Source organism: Metopolophium dirhodum, chromosome 1, assembly GCF_019925205.1.
Source record: "Metopolophium dirhodum isolate CAU chromosome 1, ASM1992520v1, whole genome shotgun sequence".
In the NCBI taxonomy this organism is placed as follows: domain Eukaryota; kingdom Metazoa; phylum Arthropoda; class Insecta; order Hemiptera; family Aphididae; genus Metopolophium; species Metopolophium dirhodum.
Genome location: NC_083560.1, coordinates 74,499,009 through 74,524,940, shown reverse-complemented (window position 1 = coordinate 74,524,940; position 25,932 = coordinate 74,499,009). Strand labels below are relative to the sequence as shown.

General features: G+C 31.0%; 1 protein-coding gene across 2 annotated transcripts in view; it reads left to right on the top strand.

The window, feature by feature from the left end:
• Positions 1–25,932, top strand: part of LOC132935438 (carbonic anhydrase-related protein 10) — a 283,615-nt gene that overhangs the window by 210,417 nt on the left and 47,266 nt on the right. For both annotated transcript variants that reach the window (XM_061001986.1, XM_061001984.1), the window contains exons 5-6: positions 1,787–1,978; positions 11,745–11,840. In XM_061001986.1, coding sequence (XP_060857969.1) covers positions 1,787–1,978; positions 11,745–11,840 — 288 coding nt within the window. The remainder of the gene's footprint in view (positions 1–1,786; positions 1,979–11,744; positions 11,841–25,932) is intronic.

Below are 25,932 nucleotides of genomic sequence, written 5' to 3'. Positions count from 1 at the left end.
TAATATAATATTGTATAAGCTATAAAGGGAATACAAAGATATTGAGCTTATTATGAATTGACGTATTGTAAATTGTAATAACGTCTATAAAACAAGTGTAAAATAAATACAAAAAACACATAATAATTTATTACCTGAGTAAACTTGGTTGTTTCGTTAACATATGTTGTACAAAGAAAAAAAGATAGATAGGTACAATTTTATGGTTTTCAAGGTTGCCAATAGCTTTTGAGTTTGCCAACATTTAATATTACATTTTCATACATTTAGGTTTTGTGTTGTTCATTTTTAATTAAAAAAACGTATTAAACGTTAAATTTTAATTAATTCACGACCCTAAAAAATAGGTTGGCAACCCCTAGGTTGAGAAACACTACGCCGTAGTGAACATTAAATGGATGTTAATTTTTTGTTGAAAAGTAAATCTCAGTAAATCAATCACCGACCAGCCCCCACAGTCTTACGTCATTAACCCAACATTTTATCACCAACTTAATATACATGCTATTATTGTTATTGTAATGGCTACAATGCTACACTCAAAACATGTGGCTGATCAATGATCATTATTTTTTACTTCATTATACGCGTCATCGTGACAACGAGTACATCGATCGTCGGTATATTTACGCATTGTTGACTGATGATTTTGTTTTACAAAAGAGTTTATAATTTAACTGTGCAGTTCGACAATTCTCATATACCTAATATTATATTCTACAATTACGGTTGTGTTAGAGACTCATCAATATTACACGTCATATTAAACCATTTCGTGTATACATTTTAACAAAGCTTTTCGTGCTCAATTTGAGCAACTATTACTGCAATTACAGTTTATGACTCATTGTAAAAAAGTCCATTTAGCTTAAGTGACACTTTTGTAACTTTTCTGTAATAAGCGGAAAACTTTTCAAGGGTTCCCATATAAATATAAATAGTTATTAATTTGTTGACATTATAATTATAAAAATACTAAATAAACTTTAAAACTAGAATAAAAATAATATTTTATTTCATTATACGAGACAATCAATCATTTAAAACCCTATATCTCATAATTTATTCGATACGGTACATTTCAAAATGATTTAACGTTAAGGACCAACATAACACGACCTAGGTACTTATACCTACTGAAATGCTTTTAAATATTTAGAATTTTGACATTTAAACAAAAAAAATATCGATTGGTAATATTTATACAACCTAATGATATGCAGACAATTTACTCAGTTTAATCAAAATTCGAAAAAAATTGAAACGATCTCCAGTCTTGTCGATGTGGACTCATTTCGTTATATCCTGTGTCATAGGTATACCTAATGTGCGTTGTTGTAGGTTACGCAATATAAGTATAATCTTTGCACCATCAGGTCACAATAGTATTCTCGATAAATACTAATTGGTGATAAACTGATAAATGTATTATGCGTCGTATTGTTCTATATAGTAGGTATGATATTCATATTGGCGAAATGTAATTATAGCCTTTGACTATTTTTAGTGAATTTTTCTTTATACTTAAATATTATTTGTTCAACGTTTGTTATTATTAAACGTGTTCTAATAGTTGGCCTGCAATCAATTAACAATTTAAAAATATTTCCATTCATTACTAGCGGATGATTGAATCAAGTTGTGTTTCTCTACGTCAATTGATCGGTGTGCTTTATACTATCAAACATTGATTAGTTAGATAGATTACATGGCTCCGTATATTATCACGTATCCAGTGTGCTAAGACTATTATTTATCATATTATTGTTATTTTGTATCGTTACAGGTGGACGGTATGATATGCAACACCGGTCACAGCGTTATGTTCTATCTAGAGAACGGAACCAAGAATCACATTAACATCACCGGAGGACCGCTGTCGTACAAATATCAAGTTTACGAGATACATATACACTACGGTCAGCAGGACGAAATGGGCTCCGAACACTCGATCAACGGTTATTCGTTTCCGGCAGAGGTATAGATAATGTATAGAAAATTACCAAATTAATCTAGATGCAACTGATACGTAGGTCTCGGATTTTGTACCAAAATAAATCCATAAGAAAGCATTTTAAGACGCCAAAAAAGCGTTTATTAAATTTAATTCTAAAAAAAAAAAATTTGAATTACACATTCAATTAAATATTAAAAAAGGAATTATATATATATATATATATAATATTTCCGTCAGTCATAAACACATTTTCTTACCATTTTTTTAATTTTTAATTTTAATTTTCAAGTATTGGCATCTTGGCGATTACATTGTATACCTCACTGATTGATATTTATTGAACAACTAAAGTATTTGAACGTGCTATAAATATACGCAGAAATAATTCAGTAATTGTCCCTTTTCTTTGTAGGGGAGGAAATTGTAGGTTTAGAAAACACGTGTGTTTTTGGATTGGCAGATTTTTTGTTGGGCACCTGTATGTGTCTGCCATGCCCGGGTAGGGGATGGTGGTACTTCTTTCCGGACACCGTGACTTGCCCGAAGAAAAATGCCGCCCGCGGCCGGGGTTTTGAATATAACTAAAAGAATATAAAAATAAAAGCCTATTTAGAAAAATTATCAATTCCTCTTCGAAAAAAATTTGTTTATAATAATAAAATAGAAAATCTTGTCACAAAAATTATCTTATTAGTATAAATGTAGACAAAAAAAATACATTAAAATATTTTACAAGACACACATACACTAAGGTCAGCAAGACGAAAACGACTTCGAGCACTCGATCAACGGTTATTCGTTTCCGGCAGAGGTATGAACAAATCAACATTAAATTTACGAGCACGTTTTCGCGTTTATCTACCATGATGGTAATCACACCGTGTTTGGCTAGCCATACTCATTCGTACAAAAAAATTATTTTTCAGAATTTATCACTCTGTCTCTGACCATCGATTAGGGTCTCCCACATAATAATATTATTCATTAACGTGCACAAATATATTGATTTTTAAACAGATTTTATAGATCCTCTGCAGTTGATGAGCAACCAATCTAAATAGATCTTACAGCGATATGTAACAATTTTGTATTTATAAATATTATAAATATTATTATTTGTATTTGTGTACACTTTTTTATGAGAGAAATATGCTTGGTTCATCAAAATAAAAAGGTAGTTTCCGGTAGAAAATTGGATCTAGTCGGTACATCGGTAAAGACAAAAGTATAATTTTTGAGTAGTTTTCAAAATAGTCAGGAAAAATATAAAAGAAAAGCGTTACACCTGGAAGTGATTTTAACGTTTCATAGTGTTAGTGTCTGAACGGAGCGATGAATGTTTTGGTTTATTATAAAAAAATAATACATTTATAAATTAATAGGTATTATTAAAAGCTAATCAAAATATCAATAATTTTGCCGAATTGTGTTTTAGTATATTAACATGAAAATTAATTCAGTGCACATTTTGTAAAAGGTTTGGTGATATTTTTGAGTGATCCACAAATTGACGATCAAAGTATAGTGTAATATATGTCCCTGAAATATTGAATCGTAAATTTTAATTTTTTAAAAGCATCGTCGATGAAACACAGTGGTTCACTTACCCGGGTAGTGGAAAATGAAAACGTGCTGTTCAAAAACAAAATATATTTCATAGGTCAACCTAACCTAACCTACATAGTTACTATTGTTACTCTCAGTAAATAAGGTATAACAGAAAGACGTCACAAATTAAATAACTTTTGTTCTAATAATAATAATGTTGATATTAATTTAATATTTAATTTTTTTATATATATTATAATATAATTTATTGCATTTTTCATTACACGTACAATATTTTATTTTTATTATTTTTTTATTTTGAAGAATTCATATGAATGTCAAAGAATTGCCAATTTTTAAATTAAATTTTAAGAAATATTTTAAGTGTAGAAACATTTGTCTGAGTCAATTAGATTATTTTTTATGATTTTTAAAAATATCAAAATTATTTTAAGTACCTAAGACTCGTTAATTTGAAAAGTTATAACTTTTTTAAAAATATTTAGATTTTAACAAATGCCTAGCTATAAATAAAAATCAATTTTCCAAATCATCCCCCTCGATGAAAACCAAACGGATTCATCCCTCTCCCAATTGTCATAGCCTCTCTCACTATCTCATCCTCCATTCGCTACTAACTTTCTTCATCTCTACTCTCTCTCTCACTCTTCCCCTTAATCTCTACTAATCCTTATCTCCGAGTATGAGTTCATTAATCCAATGGAATTGTAACGGTTTATACAAACACAACACAGATATAAACCGTATTAAATATGAACGAAATCCAGACATTATCTGTTTAAAAGAAACAAATTTCAAAAACCTCCAAATAGGCAACATCAACGGATACACCGGATTATATAACAAAAATCGCCCCGATGCAGTCAGAGCCAGCGGCGGAGTTGCAACATACATCAAAAACAATATTAACGGCAAGGAAATATATGTCAACTCTACTTTGAAGTAATAGCAATTCAGGTCATTCTCAAGACAACAATAACTATATGCACTATTTATATCCCCGATAGCATACCTCTTTCTCTCCTTGATCTAAACTCAATAATAATACAACTCCCCAAACCTTTCTAAATTCTGAGTGACTTCAACAGCAGAAACATCTTATGGGGATCATCACACACTGACAGCCGTGGGAAAACGATAGAAAAATTATTAGAGAATCCTTCACTAATACTTTTAAACAACGGTGACCCAACAAGACACAACTCCACAAACAGTTCTTTATCAGCCATAGATCTAACAATATCCAGCACCAATATCGCCCCTGAATTAGACTGAAAAGTACTAACTGAATATAACGGAAGTGACCATTGGCCAATCCACCTCAACATTTTCAACCTATCTACACCAGATGAACCAATTAAGCGATGGAAACTTACCAAAGCCAACTGGAATCTCTTCATTGAGTCGGTTGATCACCACTTAGAAAATCAAGACTGGACCAAAAAGAATTCTGACGAATTAGAAATAGACCAAAACGAAATTGACTCCATAGTGGCCTCCCCTAACGAAATTATTGTAAACGCGGCAAATATGTCCATAGGAAAGTCTTCCCGTTCTAAAGCCACCAAGACAGCACCGTGGTGGAACCCCGAATGCAATGAAGCTATTAAAAATTACAAAAAAAAATTAAACCGTTTTAAAAAAACAAAATCTTTGTCAGATCACATAGCAAATGCGTAGCCTGGAAAGCATTCATCTCTACAATCAACCAACAAACCTCAGCTACTACTATGTGGAACATAATAAAAACATTTAAAGGAAACAAATTCAACTCGATACCCAATATCATGAAATACAAAGATGAATATATCAAAACTAACCTGAACATCGCCCGATCTATTTCAGACAAACAACAGTAACCAAAATCATACGGAATCCTTCCTAAAACACAAAAGTGAAGTCGAGAACACATATCTCACAGACAGACTACCACAGCACAGTGAAGACTCATACAACTCCATTATCAGTATAGATGAACTTATCCAGGCACTCCTGAAGTGTAAAAGCAAAAGCCCAGGCCCTGACGACATCCCTTACATATTTCTCATCATCTGTCCTCCTTCGCTCAACAAAACCTTCTTCTAGTCTACAACATAATATGGGATTACGGATTTTTCCCCAACCAATGGCGCAAAGCAATTATTATCCCAATACCCAAACCAGATAAAACAAATTTCACGTAGAAAACTAACGTCCCATCTCTTTAATAAGCACACTATGCAAAGTACTTGAAAAAATAATTAACTCAAGATTCATGTGGCACTTAGAAGTCTCCAATAAATTCAATAAAGAACAATGTGGATTTCGGAAAAATCACTCCTTACTCAATACTTTATCCAATATTCACTCCCATATATGTAACGCAGCCAAAGTAAACCAACACACAATCCTCGTAGCGCTCGACTTAACAAAAACATATGATATGGTTTAGAGACAATGAGTCATCCTTATCCTACGTGAATGAAACATCTCAGGAAACATGATTACATTCATCACTAATTTCTTACAGGACAGATCATTTCAAACAATAATTGGTGAAACACTATCGACCACTCATGCCACTGAAAATGGAGTACCCCAGAACTCAGTCACCTGCGACACCCTTTTCTCAATCGCGATAAATAATATATTTGACAATCTCCTTCCCCCTATAAGGTATACCATCTTTACGGATGATTGTAACATTTTTTGTAGTGGCGTGAACATAAAAACAACAGTCGAACTCATCCAGCAAGCCTTGGATGAACTCCTCAAGTGGTCAACCACAACTGGTTTCAATTTCTTACCAGCCAAAACCCAAAGTATCATCTTTCATAAAAAGCGTGATGAAAATCTATTCCACATCATTATATCATATACAGATAAAATAAAAATACTAGATATGACTTTTGACCACAAATTAAATTGGATCCCTCACCTAAAAAATCTCAAAATAAATGCAAACAATAACATGAAAATTATGAAAACCTTATCTCACCACTCCTGGGGCTCTGACAAAAATAGCCTCATTACTATATATAAAGCAATTATACTAGCAAAAATAGAATACGGTGCAGTCATCTATAATACAGCCAAAAACAAAATTCTTAATATACTAAATCCTATAGACAATCAAGGCATTAGACTAGCCACAGGTGCCTTCCGCACAAGCCCAACAGCAAGTATTATGTGCAACGCTGGAGAACTACCACTTGAATTTAGAATGATTAAAGAAACACTAAAATTTGTAACTAAATTCTCAAATAACAAAACTCAAATTCCAATCAGAAGACCTCTGAATATACGTAACAGTCCAAACACACCTCGCACTATCGATGACACGTATATGATCATAGCAGATATAATGAAGTTAAAACCAATTACGTTTAACAAAATTATCTTCCCGTCTTCCCCTCCGTGGATGTGGAATATTAAGCTCAATACCCAACTACACGAATTCAACAAAAAAATCTCCTTAACCTCAACTATAAGAAATAACTTTTCAGAAATAATTGAAAAAAATACCCTCACCACACAAAAATCTTTACGGACGCCTCTAAATCCCCACAATGGAACCGGATTCGCATTCATAGAAAATAACAAAACTTCAATGTTCAAACCTCCTCATGAAACCAGCATTTTTTCTGCTGAAAGTCAAGCCATCCAAAATGCAAACTCACATGCGATGATCTTAGTGTCCGAAGAAATACTTATAATTAGTGACTCTCTTAGTGCTCTCCTAGCCCTTGAAAATCCTTACCCCAAAAATTAAATAATTCAATCCATCCAAGAAAAGTTATCAAACTTAAGGAAAAAAATTTCTATGGATCCCCTCTCACACTGACATAAATGGCAACGAACTAGCTGACAAGGCGGCCAACGAAGCAATATTATCACCCAGCTCGGTATTAATAAATTAAATAACATTCCAAGACGCACTCATAAAAATAAATAAGCTAACTAAAAGTCTCTGGCAAGACTCGTGGGAGAAGACTTCAAACACAAATAAACTAAAAGAAATTAAAACATCAATCGACCCATGGAAAACTCCTCCACCCTCATCCATGCACGAAGAAGTAGTTACCACAAGAACTCGGTTTGGAGACTCCCGTCTAAAACACTTGCATCTCATAACAAAAGAAGACAGCCCGACCTGTGAACTCTGTGACAAAGCGCTGCCAATCAAACACGTCACACTCGAATGCCCCAAATTCATCAACTCCAGACAAATTCTCGTTAACCCATCAACAATGCAACAGGCACTTGGTGAAAAGAACACCAAAAATATATACAACTTTTTCAAAAACATAGGCTTAGCAAAACTAATTTAGAAAAATTATTAATAATTAAATAATTAAATGTACATATATCCTACAAACTCCCTCTATTGTCAAACACAATGTATCCCCATAGTTGTAAGACCAATACTCAATTAATAATGTTTTGTAATTTTTACAGGCTAATAACCTCAGGAGTTGAAGCCTTATTTAAATAAAAAAAAAAATTAAAAATTCTCATACATTTTTTCATTCAAACGTTTATACTTTTTGAATTTAAATTTTTTTTTACGATTTGATCAACTTTACTTAACAAAAATAATGAGATTTCAAAAAATTATTAAAAATAAACGACATGCCTTAAATAAATACTTTTATAGTCAACATTTTTCTATAAATTTTTTATTTTCAGTATAAAAAATAAAAAGGAGGGTAAGTGGATGTCGCTCTGCTGTACAGTAGGTTACTACAAGTGGGTCACTGTAATGGATGGTGTTAAATTTGAATTCAATGATATAATATCATTGTATAAGAAAAATGATTCTGAGCGAAAACGGTCAGTCAACCTATGATATTACCAAGTATATTTGATGATATTATTGTGAATAAAGTAATTTATACATAACCTATTTACGCGGAGCCTTGTTTTAAATTTTCAATCCTTAGCTATAAAAGTTGAACATTTTATACATTTTTAACTACAAATTAATTATTAAATTATAAATTTGATAAATTTTGTCAAAATTTGAACTTCAAATGCTTATAAAAAAAAATTGTGCCTATGTATTTTTAATGTTTTTCAACTGCTATTAGAACAATATATCAGGAGCCTTATATTAAATTTCCACGCTTTTTTACCTTACAAATAAAATTGTATTGATATTTATAGGAAAAAAAACTAAAAAAATTGAAAACTGACAATGTCCGTAAACAGCTCAAAAAGAGTCAAATTATTTTCAAAATTTTATCGTGTATAGAAAATGCTAATAAAAACATTCAGTAAAATTTTCAAGTATCTATAGTCATACGTTTTTTAATTACAACAAAATAAGAAAATCGTTACATGAGATATCGAGTGAATATCAAATGTTGTAAAAATATGAATTTCAAACGCTCATAAAAATTTAATTTGAATTTCCTGTAGACATTTTTTTTTTTTTTGGATAAAGGTTGACAAACTTATAGATAATCTTGTATTACATTTTTAAATCTTAGAAAAAATACACATCATTGTAAAATCAATACATTCATCGCTTCGCTCAGAATCTAAAATGAAAAGTGTTATACTATACGTGTAACGCAAGCGGGTATAAATGATATAAAAATATTAATTAGAACAAAAGCCATTTCATTTGGTCAGGTATTTTTGTTATGTTCTGTATAAACGTGTGTATACACTGTACAACACGCTAATAGAATAATTAGATTTATATTTCAAATACGCTTTACGATATAAAATATTATAAAAGTATGTTTACAATGAGACTGTAACACACCAACACGCTGGCTGAAAATTTGATGGTACTTATAAGTGTTATAAAACTCGTTTCTCAAAGCAGCCAATAAATTATAACTACGCTATCGAATAACAAAAATGTTGTTCACCTTTCAACTTATCAGACAATCGACGTTCGTTTTTCGTTTAAAACATTTAATTCAAGTAGGTTAGGTTAGGTAACTGTTCTATTGATTTGACGTGAACATGACATGTATTGTAAATGTTCATGTTTGAAACATGTAATGTATTATCATTATGAGTGCAGACCGTATTCGGTTGCATGATGGCAGTGTTGTATAAATATAACCAACAATGTAATTAAATAATATTATTATGACTGATAGTTTATTTAAATTTGATCTAGATAATTTATAAAATGAAATTTCAAATATTTATCTGGATAGTATATAAAACATTACCAAATTAATCTAGATAAAAATATGTATGTTTAAATATGACAATCGTAAAATTACGTGTTTTATAAACACGACTATCAATCGGTGTTTACAACGAGAATGAACAATTTTATACTATAACATAAGTACATAAAAATAGTAAAACAAACGTAATAAATAATATATACATAAAATAACTAATAGAACACGAAAATGGAATCGAATAAATAAGCTATAGCTTATAAAAATGAAAACCACCCACTGCCCGCCTCAAAAACAATTATATAATAATATAATTATACATTTTGTCACAAAAATTATCTTAGGTACACAATACTGTGATAAGATAAACATATGAAAATGTTTAGCCGGATAATGCACAACACTGCATGGTAGTAAATTTGTCAAGTCTGTTGTGATAATCGTACAACGGCAATATTACACGCCACACGTTTTTCCTACGAAAGTCAAACCTCGAGATCCCACGTGACTTCCAACACGTAACAACGTTCCGACATCTTAAAATAAAAAACTGCACAATATAAGAATGACCCGTTTTTCTCCCTAGAATATTGAGAATGTGGAATCTGCATTCGCCGATTCGGAAACAAAATCCCCTATCCGCTGACTGAAATCACATCATATTATAATACCACCAATATCAGGTTTCAAAAACATGGTGTGTGTAGGTAAATACAATATTATAACGTCTATAGGTAACCATAATGATAGTAATATTACCGTCGTCGCACTATACAATGTTGATTATTTTATTAATTTTCGAGCTGCGCAGTAGCCAAATATTTGAATCCTGTCGAAAATTAAAATTTGAAAAAATATCATTTTTAATTACACTCATTTGAAGATATACGTATATTTAATGTTATTATCATATAAAAAGACATAATAATGTTTCGTTTGAGTTCATTTTGATTCGTGTATAATAGCAATATAGTTGGTCCGGTGTTCGAGTTATGACCTTTTAACTATCATTTTAGATTTAAAAAAATCATAGGTATATTTAAAATAATGAAATATTATACGTTTTGTTATATCTACACGCATATTCTAATAATTACCTACTTAATTCTTTATAAAGTCAAAAACTGTAGGAAAAAAATATTAAAACAATACTAACAAACCATTCGTGCTTACAGTCACAGTCATAATAATTTAAGGTACTCCGATGACAAATATAACAACCATAACAATAATTGCACTGAGATTATGACGTACCTATTTTGGATATACAATCGACAAAATGCGATTTTGTATTTTCAAATATTAATAAAATGCTAACAGACCATTCGTGCTAACATCAGTCTTATACGGTAGAGGCGAATTAGTGACAGCATATTATTCGTTATTTTGGTACTCAAATATAACAACTACATAATAATAAATTCACTAAAGTTATGACGTCCTCTCCTCTTATTTACCTATACCAAATTATTATACTTTATCAACAAAATTTTTTAACACAACATCGACCGGATTTCCACGGTACGAAAATATCCCAACGTTATGACTTGGGAATCGAAACTACCATAATAATATCATATCATATTATTATTATACTTTTAAAATCCGTCTGGTCTGCGACGATTTCACACCTTCGTGACTTCCAAGTTGCAATCTCGGCAATTTCTTTCACGACACACGCGTGTTTTGTGCTTAACTCGGTCGTACACGTCGCAAAGTCCCGCGATCGTGTGCTTTTCAGCTCGAGCTCAAAGCATGGTATATATATATAGAACGGGGTGGTTCCTGAACTTTATTTTTTTTAATTTCACGGCACGCGAAAACCGTTCGTGAAAATTTTCAGCGCGAAGAAAAGTTTCGTGATTTATTTAATACTTTTTGATAGGACACTAAATTGGGTGCGGTATAATAAAGTTTAACGATTCGAAGAACGGTGGTATTGGAATCGATTCCGTCCGCGTCGTCGACGCAATGTTATAGCCATTGCCATTATTATATAACATAATATTATACATTATACGATACAATAATATTATTATCGTCATCGAAATTTCGTACCAATATTATTTCATTTTTTTTTCTTACAGCTTCAGATATTCAGTTTCAACTCGCAGCTGTTTGCCAACTACTCGGACGCGGTGCAGAGATCGCATGGCATCGTCGTGCTTTCGTTACTATTACAGGTAGGTACTGCAGTGACTATAAATATTATTATTATTATTATTATTATTATTATTGTAACCACAATATGTTATGACAAGAGTTCACAGTGTGGTCTATTTTCATCAGACGATATTATAATATTGCACTGATTACGATACTATTTCATCAGCAAAATTCGCAAAGGTGTGCTATTAACTAATACTACCCAGTTGAAAAGCTTAAGTAAAGTTAAAATATATATTTTTTTTTAGCTATTTACAATATCGGTTGTTGGTAGAATGTATCTTTCAAGATCAATAAATTGATTACTATACAATTTCAAGTCCAAACATTTATTTGAAAACATTTTTGATTTCAGCTTAAATATATCTACTTTAAAATTATAATTATAATAGTTTTATGCTTGCCATTAGTTAAGGGTTAACTATAATAATTTATTTCTCGGATTAACCGAAGAACTTGGAATAACTTAACTTTATTTAGCTGATTTAAAACGAATCCATCGCGTTTAAGTTAAAAATGTTTTTCAAATGTTTGGTTTCTATGGCTCATCAATTATACTGTACCCACTACCCATACACGGTTTTAAATAACAGATAATCTAATACTATATATAGACGGTAGTGATATAACTATAATATTTATTTTTATGTTTCTTGATGAGAGACCGTGTTTGGCTAACGATCGTGTGATTACCTTAACTTGACTATCTACTTAACTAGAGTTAATTATTTTCATTAACTTGCCCGCCTTTGCAAATTGTGTAATCGAATCGGTCACGAAAAATAAAGCCAACGCCGAAACGCGTATACTATATCATATCATTATAAATTATTGTAATATTCATCACGCGCATCCACGACGGCGGAATAATGTTTCGCAGTTTGTCATGTTGTAACAATAAACGGTGAAAAATTGCTCGGCCCGTCCGTTCTGATGCTTTTATTATTATTATCATAATATTATTAAATCGTACAACTCTGAGCGAAGAGCTGAACTTTACAATATTGTCGTATCGAGGCGAGAAATATAGTCATTAAACCGCAAACGCGAATTGATGGACTCGTCGGAGGGCTGTTTATTGTTGGAAAATATTAAAAATTGGTTAGACCACCGTGGAAATTTGGAAAACATATTTCGTTTGAAAAGTATTTAGGTACTCAACAATGTACCGGTTTGGAAATCCAACCGTTGAAAAATATAATTTTGGAATCGCATACCTAAAGAGTAATTACATTTGTAAACGTATTTTGTTGGAAAATTTTGTAATTCAATAATATGCATTGCTGATAAAACATTTTCCACGAACAAAAGTTTCTGAGCAAATGCTATTCCAAAAATATATTGTTTACTATATAACCTATCACAGTTCCAACAACAAATTATGTTTCAAATAGAATATTATTCATAAAATTACGTTTCAACAATAATCTATTTTAAATGGATTACGATTCCAATGTAACACTATTCAATCAAAATTCAGTTCCCATAATATGTGTTTCCAACGGGTTTCCACAGTTATACGGATCCAAACGAATAATAATTGTACAATTTACTTTTAACCATCGTCAGAGATCCGTACGCCCGAGATTGGTTAAATCTGGGTAGATATTTTGTTGGACAATAATTAGTCAGAACTTGGTATTTCGGAAAACGTGTATCGTTTGAAAAGTATTGACGCTCAAATACATGACGAAAATGTCATTTTTGATTCATATTTTGTTGGAAAATAATATTATTTTACACCAAATAAGTTATCCGTTTAAAAAAAAAATATTGTTTACTATAATATGTCTAAATTACAGTTGCCACAACAACAGATCATGTTATAATGTAATGTGTAATGTACCTATATTTGTCCTCAAAAATACAGATCTTTAAATATTTTCACAAAAAACAACTGATCAAACAATTTTGGAAAATTATTCATTTGGATTAATATTTTTGTGGAAAAATATCCCATTGGAAACACGTCATAATATTGGATCTGTATTTTTGATGAATCGTATTACTTTGGAATCGTAATCAATTTATAATATAATAATATGATGCCACCAACAAATTCTTCTCATAAATGTAATTTTATCGAAAATATTCTAAACGATATTCATTAGAACAAATACTTTTTCGACGCAGTAGCTTAAATAAATACTTTTTTAAACAAATTAAGTTTCGAGGCAATTACTTTGCCAACAAAATATTATCCTAAATCGACATAAGTAAGTTGCCAATAAATACAATTAGGGATTAATATTTCAAAAATTTTCATGTTCTGGCTTGCATTCTTATTTTCCAACAAAATTTAGCCATTCGATAAATCTTTGTGAGCGTTACTTTGATACGCTTTCGTCGATAGAAACCTTTCGTCAGGATCAGGACAATCAAAACGTGTTGTAAATCTTTTCGTGAGGGTGTCAGAGAGCGTGAGATTTATCGGAAATGTGACAGCATAGCGGTAAATTTTGAATGTAATAACTATAATAATCGTTTTTTTCAATAGTGTATTCATTTTTCCGTCAAACACAATGTGATTATCGGGGTAGAAAATTAAAATGTTCTGTGTAGGAACAATTAATATAATACAGTATTATACTATTGTTATAGTGCATTTGGGAATTTGGGATTGTGAATACATAGACTATAGAATTGCTAACCTGTTTTCGTTCTCAAAAGCATAATACCCATATACATATATATTAAATATAGTAGAGCAATGAATTTAATGCACTAACAAATCATCAAATATGCACTTAAAATATATGAACGTATAAATATAAAATTGTACGAAATATGCGATAAATAAAATTCAACTAAATAACTATTTATCACTACGTACTATAATTATCCGTAATGTTAAACATAAATAGATATTAATATTTTTAATAATATCATTAATAGACATGACGATTGAAAAAAAAAAGGGGGGGACAGAGTGGCCGATTGGACTAAGGCGTCGGCTGCGAGTTCGATACCTCGGTCGCGGGTGGCATTTTTCTTCGGGCAAGTCACGGTGTCTGGAGAACAAGTGCCGACCGGGCATGGCAGATACCTACGTGTGCCTAAATTAAAAATTCTACCAAAATAAACACACACGTGTAAACAAATCTACAGTACCCTCCCCTACAGTACCACAGGCTAATAACCTAGTAGTTTAAGCCTTAACCCTAATAAAAAAAAAAAAAATTAAAAAAATCAATCAGTAAATTGACCTCGATGAGAATATGACGATTCACATATCGATCAATATATTATAAAAATATATTTCATGTTATAATATATACGCATAATAATTATGTAAATATTTCCTAAATATAATATATAAAAGCTATAATTTACTCTGAATAATATGTTATAGAATTAACCTGAAATAAAAAAATTAACACTTTTTTTTTCAAAAATATTATATCAATTCGTTTGTGATTCATTATAATTCTATTGTTTATTCGTGGGGAAACGTTTCCTGCATTGTGTCGAAACTTTTTTACTGTGTATTCCCAGTTATTTGTAATATGCGTACAATAAAATATGGTTTAAGCCAGGGTTGATGATTTTTACGGTTTCGGTTCCGGTCCGGTTCCTAGAAAAATTAAAATTTCTGTTTCGGTTTCTTTTCGGTTTTTAAAAAAATAGAAATTAAGATTTGGGTTTTGGTTTTTATTCAGTTCTAAAAAAATGAAAATTCATTACCTATTTTGGTTTTATACTTAAGTAAAAAATTTGGTGTGTTTCATTTATGATAATTTTTCATACATTTTAGTGTTTTCATCATTGATATTTGAAATTTTAACCGTTTAAAATATTAAATAATACACAGTTAGTGATTATATTATTACCACCAGCGCCGTTTTTTACGGATCTGATTTTAATTTACAGGTCCATTTAATATGTACCCAACAATTTCAATGATTATTATTACAATTGAATATTATATTCTATTGATCATGATGCAGAGCGTATAATTGCACGAAATCGCATTCTATCAGCCAGGTGTATGATATCGCGTCCCGCGATGTATATAAGCGTACAAGCATATAGGCACATTAGTGTTTGAGATTTGAGGAGGCAGATTGATTATTATGTAAAATATATTATGAACATTAGTTATTCCTATAATATTTGAATGTGGTGTAAAATCTTTAGAATTTTTGTGGGGGTCATACAACGATTAGGAAAGGCTTAGCCCCCCAGCCCTCTCGACATTTGCAACTATGCGTGCGAGTATCTTATAAGTATCTTTACTGCGTGTAGCCCTATAATACACTCTGTTTTGGAATAATAAACATCTGTATCGTGGGATCCACAGTGAGACCATTATCATTTTACTATAGATAATATTTTAAAGAGTATTTATAACTTAAATTCTTGTATTTTGCTGGGCGTATGCTAATATACATAAAAAAAGAATAGGCATATGATTATTCTTCATTTCTTGTATACCTCCTTCCCTATCTTGCAAAGATAATGTGCATTACCAATGTAGAACCATCTATATAACCACTATATAACAAAATTACTTCTTAACTATATCTTCACACATAGGCACTATCTTGCATTTTTCACTATTTTTTTTTTTAATTGATATTTCTTACTTCAGTTAACTTTATTCGTCATTGATATTTTGTAATTTTAACCGTTATGAGCTACCCTTACAGCCCGTACTTAATACATCTTATAAATAAAATAATATTTAGTGTCGTCTTTCTCGGATCCGAATCGAATTCACAGGACCGGTCTACGATAATATAGGTAATATATATTATACGATTATATACCCAACTAGTTATATAATATGATTATTGCGTTATATTATTATGTTCTATCGATCATCGCTGTCCAGATCGTATAACTTCTCGTCATCGCAATTGGCTGGCCATGCGTACGGTTCACGTCCTCGAGATATATATATATGGGATATATGCGTACAAGTTTAGAAAGAAATATATAATATATTATTATTATACTAGTGTACCTATAGCTATAATATTAGGTGTTATAACATGGATTGTGCGTTTTCGATTTCACGTGGACCTGCGGGTGACGGGACATATCGGACAGCGACGACGGTGACGATGACGATGAGGAGAAGGATTATCTGCTGGGTGGAAGGGAGGAGGGACTGTGCTCCGGGCGGCAAATTTGCACGGACGGGACACGTTAAAACCACAGAACCGGAAATAACGCTTTTAACCGTCGGGCTTTTCCGCACCACCGACCATCGCCCTCCTGCATATAACCACTTCCGGCTCGCCATCGGTCGGTTTTATTTGACCGAAAAATAAAATTACATAAATAAATATATCGACTAACTGACGCGATGTCCGCTGATACTGTATTATATTTGCCATTATTATCATTATTTTACGGACGGAATCGATTATCTTTCGGGATGCACATTTTTTAACCCGACACACTATATTAAAAATCTGATGGTGCAGTGCACAGACACTGCGCACCTCGACGCGATCACATATGGTTTGACGAAGTTACGATTTAAATGACTTTTACGCAGTCACTATATCCGATGCATTACGATAAATCGTCGTAGTGGTCGATATGAATACCGCATGTCTTGTTAAACTTAGCACTCGGCAACCGTTACGATTTAAAAAAAAAAAAGGTAGTCAATTGGGTACCGCTTTGGTCTAGTGGGTCTTGTAACGGATTTGTTAAATTTGAATTTTGAATTCAATGATATATTATTATCTCCTTGTATACGAAAAATATTCTGATGGAAGTTGTTCTAACTTATTTTGGTAACCAAATGGTTACCAAACATACTAAAATGTTAACAAAATATCTTTACTTCTTCCAATTACTTTAAAAAGTACTGAACATTTTCAATTTTGAATTGTTAAGAGAAAAAAAAAGATTCAATTTTCTACCAGAAACCTCCATCAAATTTGATGATCAGAGCATATTTTTTTTCTACTATAAAAAGTGTTTTTAAATAAAAACAAACACACACACACACACACATCATTATAAAATCGATTCGTTGTCATTGACGGCATAAATCATAACGTCTTATTCTGAAAATGGTATATGTATAACCCGTCCAGTTCATCCTGGCACTTGACAACCATTACGACTTTATGTCTATATAATAAAATAATATAATATCGTCTTTGATTAACCTTGTACAATTAAGCAAAAGACACTATTGTGTATTATTTGTTGTTTCAGCTTTACAATATTGTCGTATAATAATCGAAATGCGCGTATTGTACCAATCATATCCGTTGTTCTGTATTTTTAATCGAAATATTATATTTCAAATTCGAGAAGGTAGGTGTGTGTCAGTGTATTCAAAAAATATCGTTACATTATAAATTAGTAATTTATAATAAAACATAATATAATTTAAAATTACATTATGTTTTAGTGTGAATGGTATAATATGATATTTCCATAAATGTAGTTACGTACAAAAAAGTAAATGCGACTCAATATTAATATACTTATTTTAAGTTATTTATACCATGATTCAATATAATAATATTACACCCATTATGGAGATGTTCCATAGATTTCCACATTGCACCTCCTATAAATCAGAATCTGACAAATTGACACAGTCAGGAAGGTGTTTTGGTTGTTATCCTCCCCAGAACCGAACCGGAACAGTTATTTAATTTTTGGAGAACCAGTACCGGAATCGATACCAATAAATTCAAAAGGAAAAAGGTTAGATTTGTAACCGAACCTTTAGAGAAAAATACATATTTTTAAAATTCTAATTAGGTATACAATAATTGTTTTACTATTGCAGGCAATCAATATCGTTTTATGAACGCTTTTAATTTGACAACGTTGTATTTTTACAAAAATCCCATTTTAAATATATAGTTTTTTTTTTTTTTTTAATTTGAACACTTTAATTATTATTTTACAATGAGTAAAAAAAAAATAAATAAAAAATGCAATAGTGATGTGCGTGTGCAATAAGCATTTTCAGAGTACCAAGAAACGTTATCTCGATTCTTGACTATTAGTTTATAAGAACTTTTTAATACTTATTGATAAAAACTAACGAATGTAAAGGGTTTTACGTATTTTTTTAGGGATCATATTATTATATGGGAACCTACATACTTTGAATAAAAACACGATTTTTTTTAATCGCACTTATCGTACACACCGTATATCTATCGTTACATCATCACTGTGTACATACTTCTCGATAAAAACTAATGAATGTAAAGTGTTATACGTATTTTTTCAGTGATCATATTATTTATGGGTACTTTGAATAAATACATGATGATTTGTAATCATACTCATCCATTGAAAATCGAACATACCTTGTTATTAAAAAATATTAATGCGTTGACTGAAGTCATACCAAAAAATTCTATCTCGATACTTGACTTCTAATTTTTAAGAATTTTTTAATTACCCATTAATAAAAACTAATGAATGTTAAGTATTTTAAGTATTTTTACAGGCATTTCATGGGTATCTACTCTGGATAAATACACGATGATTTGTAATCATATCCATCCATCGAACAGACCGCGTGTTATTACAAAATATGAATGCGTTGACTGAAGTTTTAAGTACGTGTTGGTACCTATACTTCCTATAAGGAACTTGCAGGGTACCATAATAGTGGTATTGTATTGTGAACTGCTCAGTGAAAATGACAATGTTATATAGCCCATTAAGCACGGCAATTATTTAATTTATAGCTTTAAGTTCTGAGCACTTGAGACACCGAATTTCCCATGATGTATATGCTGCCACACGAGTATGGCATAACGTCGAAGCTGAAAGTTTTAACAGGATTGCGTTTGTATGTGCAGTGTTTAATATATAATATGTATATTATGTTTGTGTGGATTTAAAAGGATAATAATATTTCAACTTTGAAGTTATTAATTTTGTAGAAACAATGTTTTACGAACACATTAAGTTTTTAAGTTTCGGAACTTAAGAACGAAATTATTTATAAAGTTAAATCTAAAATCAACAATAAGCTTAATGCACATTATGCGTGCTCATCTGTATTCTATGCAAGTTTATTAATTCAACAGATACGTTTTCCATAACTATATATACTATTAGCCAACGGAGGAAAAAAATAGCGAAATATTACGTTGTTAGAATTAATTCAATTTAAAAGGAGAAAAAAAACAACTTGTTGTGAACGATAAAACAGACCATTTAGTATTTCACATGTCTCCGTTTATAAGTTTTTTCACAGGCCAATCTATTGTTTCCTAACAATGACTGTATATTAGGTATATCTCTATATAAACTAAAATGTTATACTTAGGTACAATAAGTTATTAATAATTCCGATGAAATAGTCTGCACGAAATGTGTTTCAATTTAGGACCTATAAAAATATGTATTTGCGAATAGTACCTATCGGAGTACCTATAGTTTGTATATATATTTTTTTTTTATCAAGTTCCAATTTTAATATATTTTCACTTTAAGGATCAACTCATGTAAAAAAATAAAATTGTATTTTTAAGTCTATATAACTAATATATGATATGCATAATTGCCCAATTATTATTGGTCACTGTTCAGTTGATTAAATCCCTTTAAGAAAAACTTAAAAAAGAAAAAAAAACAGTAAAATCTTAGAATTAAAATTACCTTAAAAAAACCTTGTATTAAATGTTCAGAATGTTTAACCAGTTGTCAAAAACTGATTATAGTGTTTATAGTTAAAATTCAAATTTTTCCTAATTTTTATTTACCCTTTGACTAAAAAATTTACTTTTAAACTACCCCACCCCTCCCCCTCTCAACTAAAGAAGGATTTGGCAGTCATGTGACGGACGATTTGATATTTCATGAGTTATTCACGTTTGCCGTAAAATGTTTGATATCGGAACCCCCCCCCCCCCCCCCCCGATGCGCACACAGATAATACTATTTGTTTTGCATTAATTCGTTGTCGATAATAACTGTTGTTTATATACCCATATAATAATATTGTATTGTATTGTTGCACTGGGGTACGTAAAATAAACGTATTTTATAATGCGCAGGTAAAATATTGTGTAAGAACAATAGAGAAGTATAATCTGAATGCCTACCCTACCTATTGAAATTAAACATTATGAAATTAATGCACGCGCGTATGTGTGTATGTGTGTCAGAACAACAACAATAAAACAGCGTTGTGCGATCAATATAAAAGTTAATTTAAACGAACATGTTATTCATTTATTTTTTTCGTTGTTGTTTTTATAGTCTGTAAAAAATACAAAAATATAGTATTACGATTGGTGGTTGAAACCAATAAAATAATTAACAGTACGAAAAAACACGGCCCGGGTGTGGTCGAATATTTTTGCGGTTCACTCTGCAGCTCGTCCCGGCTGTATAATGTTACGCTGTTTATATTATTCGTGCAGTAGATTTGAGAATAATCATGACAAATAATTATTATTATAATTATTATCGTCGAATTTGGAAAACTACTGTTGACGGAGTTTGGCGTACGTAATAATATTGTAATGAGACTTTTTCAAAAAACATTTCGAGTCAAACCTAATACTAAATTAAAATGTAAATTTTTTTTGAAAATATATTTTTCTATCATCTGAATGTGCCGGAAAAAACGGATTCGTCTAATAAAAATGGATAAAAACAAAAAATTATAACAATAAAACTATAACATAACATTAGAATAATTATTAAAATAGATTAGTGTTAACATAATAAAGCTCATATTCTCATATTAATAAATTAATGTCGTTTCACGTAAATATATTTAAAAAAAGGTTTTTTTATGGACATTCATTTTGACAACTGATAAATACATTATAATATAAAAATAATAAAAAAAAAATACAAACTAATTACTAAACAGCTGCAGATATGTATAAATGTACCTATTTTGCCTATACATTACGCCGTGTTAGAAAATTATATTGTGATCTTTATAATGACAGATTTTGACTATCTCGTCAATGCCAACCATTAAATTTAAATAATATCATGTTTACATCAAACTATGATGACTAGCATGTTCATATGTATATTTCAATATTTATTTATGCTGCTTACTACTTACAAATGACCTTGCATCGCTTGGTCAAATTATTTGGGAAAGTACCTAAACAAAGATAATTTTTGGGAAGGGATAAATAGAAAACTACTGTTCAAAGCTTTTATCCCTCCACTGAAAAGTCATAATAATCCTAGAATTTGGACTCAAGACTTGGAGGGGTCCAGAAGTCACAACTCCTCCCGGAAAAAAAAAATTATTTAAAAATTAGATAACACGATAGTTTGAACGTAAAAAAATATACTTATAGTAGTTGTATTTACTGTATTTTAACGTCTAAGTACCTATGATACAAGTTTGACTGACCCTTAAATGAGCTTTAGATCAACCACTGTAGTACATATTATTATTGTGTGGTTGATACAATTAATACGAGAGAGTACTTTTTGAATATTATAAAATATATTTGTACATAATAAAGCCTTTCGGTCGTAACACTATGGTTAAAAATTAAAATATGTTATTCCCTCTATTAAATAACAAATGTATAAATTGTATTGATTTAGCACATTTTAGTTCTTGATTTTAAATAATGGGCTTACATGGTGGGTTATAATAGCTCGGATAAAATCAATAAACGCATGTGTATCAAAATAGAATGGAAATAAAAAAGAAGGATTTAGCGCTTCTATTGGTTCTGAGCCCACTGTTTATTACCTTTTTTCATTCACCACAACTCGACCGAAATCAACCGTGTTAAAACAGACGATTAGACGACCGTTTTGTTTTCACATTTGTCGGTGTTTTGTTTACATTTGATAGTAAACGATTCAGTGTCCGCGCTCATACCGAGTTGGAAAAAAACCGTATTAAATGACCATCATCGACCATTACTACTTTCACGTAATAAAAATAGGACCAGAAAACTGTGTATATTTTTATTTTTTGCTTTATCTAGGCGTTTCTATCAAATTTAAAGAGGCGTAACGAGTTGTTGTTGTTTTATTTGCCAGCCACCTAGGAACTTTATCGAAATACGGTTAACGGCCCCACGTTGGATCGCATCTATATTCATAATAATATTATAATATGTGTTTCTGGGAATATTATTGCAGCGCTTCTACACAAATATTATTATTATGTAATATGTGAGTAATCGCAGATTACGGTCTAGTCAGGTGTTTTTAAACGCTAGGTGCCAAAAAAACTGTAGGTATAAAGACGCCGCGGCAAAACGAAAAGTATTCAATAAAATCCCAGTCGGGGAAGAAACAAACGAAACGATGAGAAAAAAAATCGTTCGGCTTTATGGTCCTGTCCGAAACCGCGTTTCCTCGTGGGACGTTCGGAAAACGGGGTGGAAAAACCAATTGAGGTGGAGGGGTGTGACCGTTTTAAGTATTCATCGTGTACGCGCTCGTGCCCGGTCCTACTTGAAACACAACAGTAATACGTGAGTAACAGCGAACAAACACCACAATTCGTACCAGAAACGTCTCTTGAGGCGAAAGTGTGGAGGGAGGGGGTTGTTTGGTTTTTTGGTTTTTTTATCATAACTTAGATTTTCAACAGCGGCTGTTGGCTGTTGTATCGTTACGAACTTGACCCTATGCTGCGTAAACGATATCAAATTTTAATTGAAGGGAGGAACTACAAAACTTCTATTTCACCTATTATTTACTCTATGACTCTGCAATATAATAGCCAGACTAGAATTTATTGTAGTGCACCCTCACCATCCCATTTTGATTTTTCCTGATTCGGTTCGAGGTTTATTGGAAATACAAATTTATCCATTTTGGTCAACGCTGATTTTATCCAGGTCGAATACGATTTAAATTTTGTACATGATTCAATAATAACCAAAAAAAAAAAAAAATCTCAACAAATCTAAATGATCAAAGTCAATAATATGAAGGAATTCGTCTAGTATTATACATAAAATATATTCTCCAGTCCTTGTTCCGATAACCGATTTTTGAATCATTATTGTAGATATGCCGGAAATGATCATCTCGCAATGGTTGAAATCGTCAAACAAAATATTATAAATCACGTACGATATAAATATTGTCCGAAAGACCGAACTCCCGGCGGAAGGACGGACGGAAACCGCACTTATCGTATAATATGATATCATCCGCACACGACAAACATAAAAATAACACTATTATCGCTACACAGATATTATACTCGTAAATCGTAAGTACGTGCGTCGTACCGCCGTCGTCTGTGCAGGAAACGATTTAAATTTAAATATACTTCAGGACGTCCGGCAGGTACATTATTATTGGCCGTTGCGTATGTAAATTCGTTTACAAGTAAAAGCGTGCATATCATCTTTACTCTGACGAATGTATAACGAGATTACCTGAACGTGAACAAGACGCGGATTAAAGTACTTAAGGAGTGTAGACATAAAGCTGGAGTATAAAAATTGAGCCGATCGCGTACAAAAGAGACACGTAATTTATTTTTAAAACCACGAAATCCTGGAAAACGACACTATAATATTGTTATGTGCTGAAAAATGATGATCGAGGACGAATAGTTTTCTATTTAACTTGTAGCTTACATTATAAAAAATTTAATAGACAAATTAAAAACTTAACTCAGTCAAAAATAAGTTACATTTTTTTTCTCAATTGAAGATTGATACAGTAGATTAAAGGAGTGCAGTAAAAAAGGGAGACCGATCTCTCTGGCTGGAGCTGTTTGCGTAGAAAAATATAAACATTGAGTTTATCAGTAAAACGTCGAAACGCTACATTAAGAGACTATATAATTATTTATTGGGGGACGGAGTGGCCAAGCGGTCTAGGGCGTCGGTTGCGACGCAGCCAGCGCCGGTTCGATTCCTTGGTCATGGGCGGCATTTTTCTTCGGGCAAGTCACAGTGTCCGGAGAACAAGTGCCGCCATCCCCCACCCGGACATGGCAGATACTTACGGGACCACTATCTGTAGAAAAAGAGCACTGCAATGTCGATTTAAAACAAAACTCATTTACCCACTATTTTAGTAGCAAAAAATATAAAAACATGGGCTTAAAGCATATATATTTCATAAATTTCAAAAATCAGAATTTGATTATGTTTATTATTAAATTTAAAAAAATGGGGATGAGCATACTTTGTCAATCACACTGTATATTTTTCAGTATCATATTCGTTAATTATTGTGTAATTATTACAGTAAATAGAACACTTCCAAAGGTTTTAAAATGTATACAATAAATACCGTTTTATTATGTTTTAGAATTTATCTGTTAATTTTTTCGGTAGATCTTTTTTCAGAAAACCATTTAATTTTAAGCTATTAAATTTAAATAACCATTTAAAGGTCACTTATAATTAACTATTTAACTTAAAACAAAATAGTTTTAAACTATTGATTTTTTTATATTATATACATATACCATTTTATATTATTAACATAATATTATATAAGTGTAATAATTGTTATAACAAAGTTTTGATTAAAATAATATTTCTTTATTATTTACTAGTTTCTTACAGTTAAACTTGAAAATATAAAGACGGGATTAATTAAAAACAAAAAAAAAGAATCTCTGACAATAAAATAACAAGACAAAAATAATAAAAATACAAGTAGTAATTTTAAATTTTTACTACTTTAAAGCGCAGAAAATAACATAAAACCCATAATTTAAGATTTTTAATGTTTTGAAAACAAAATATCCTGAAATTACTTAACTTCGAGTTGAGAGAAACGCCGAGAACGTGTACCTCAACACATAATACCTACGAGGTATACTAATTTGGTAAATATTTTTTTATTATATTTTTTTTATGTTTTAATACACGCGATCTATACATGTTTGTTGTATTCATGCATAATTTTGCAATTGCTTATTTTTATAAATTGTAGTCTTGAGAAAAGATTCACCAATTTTCGACATTTTTATCTGTGAAATTATAATATTGGTATAAATTATTACGTAGACGATAATTTTAAAATGTAAAAATATGTCATACATTATAATATGTCATAACATTTTTATCCATAAAACAATATTATTAATGTTTGATTAAACCAGTAAATGTAGGTCTCTAATAACTAAAAATTGGAATGGAAAATATTTGTGCGAAATGCATAGTGTACGATTTAGCCATGTCATTA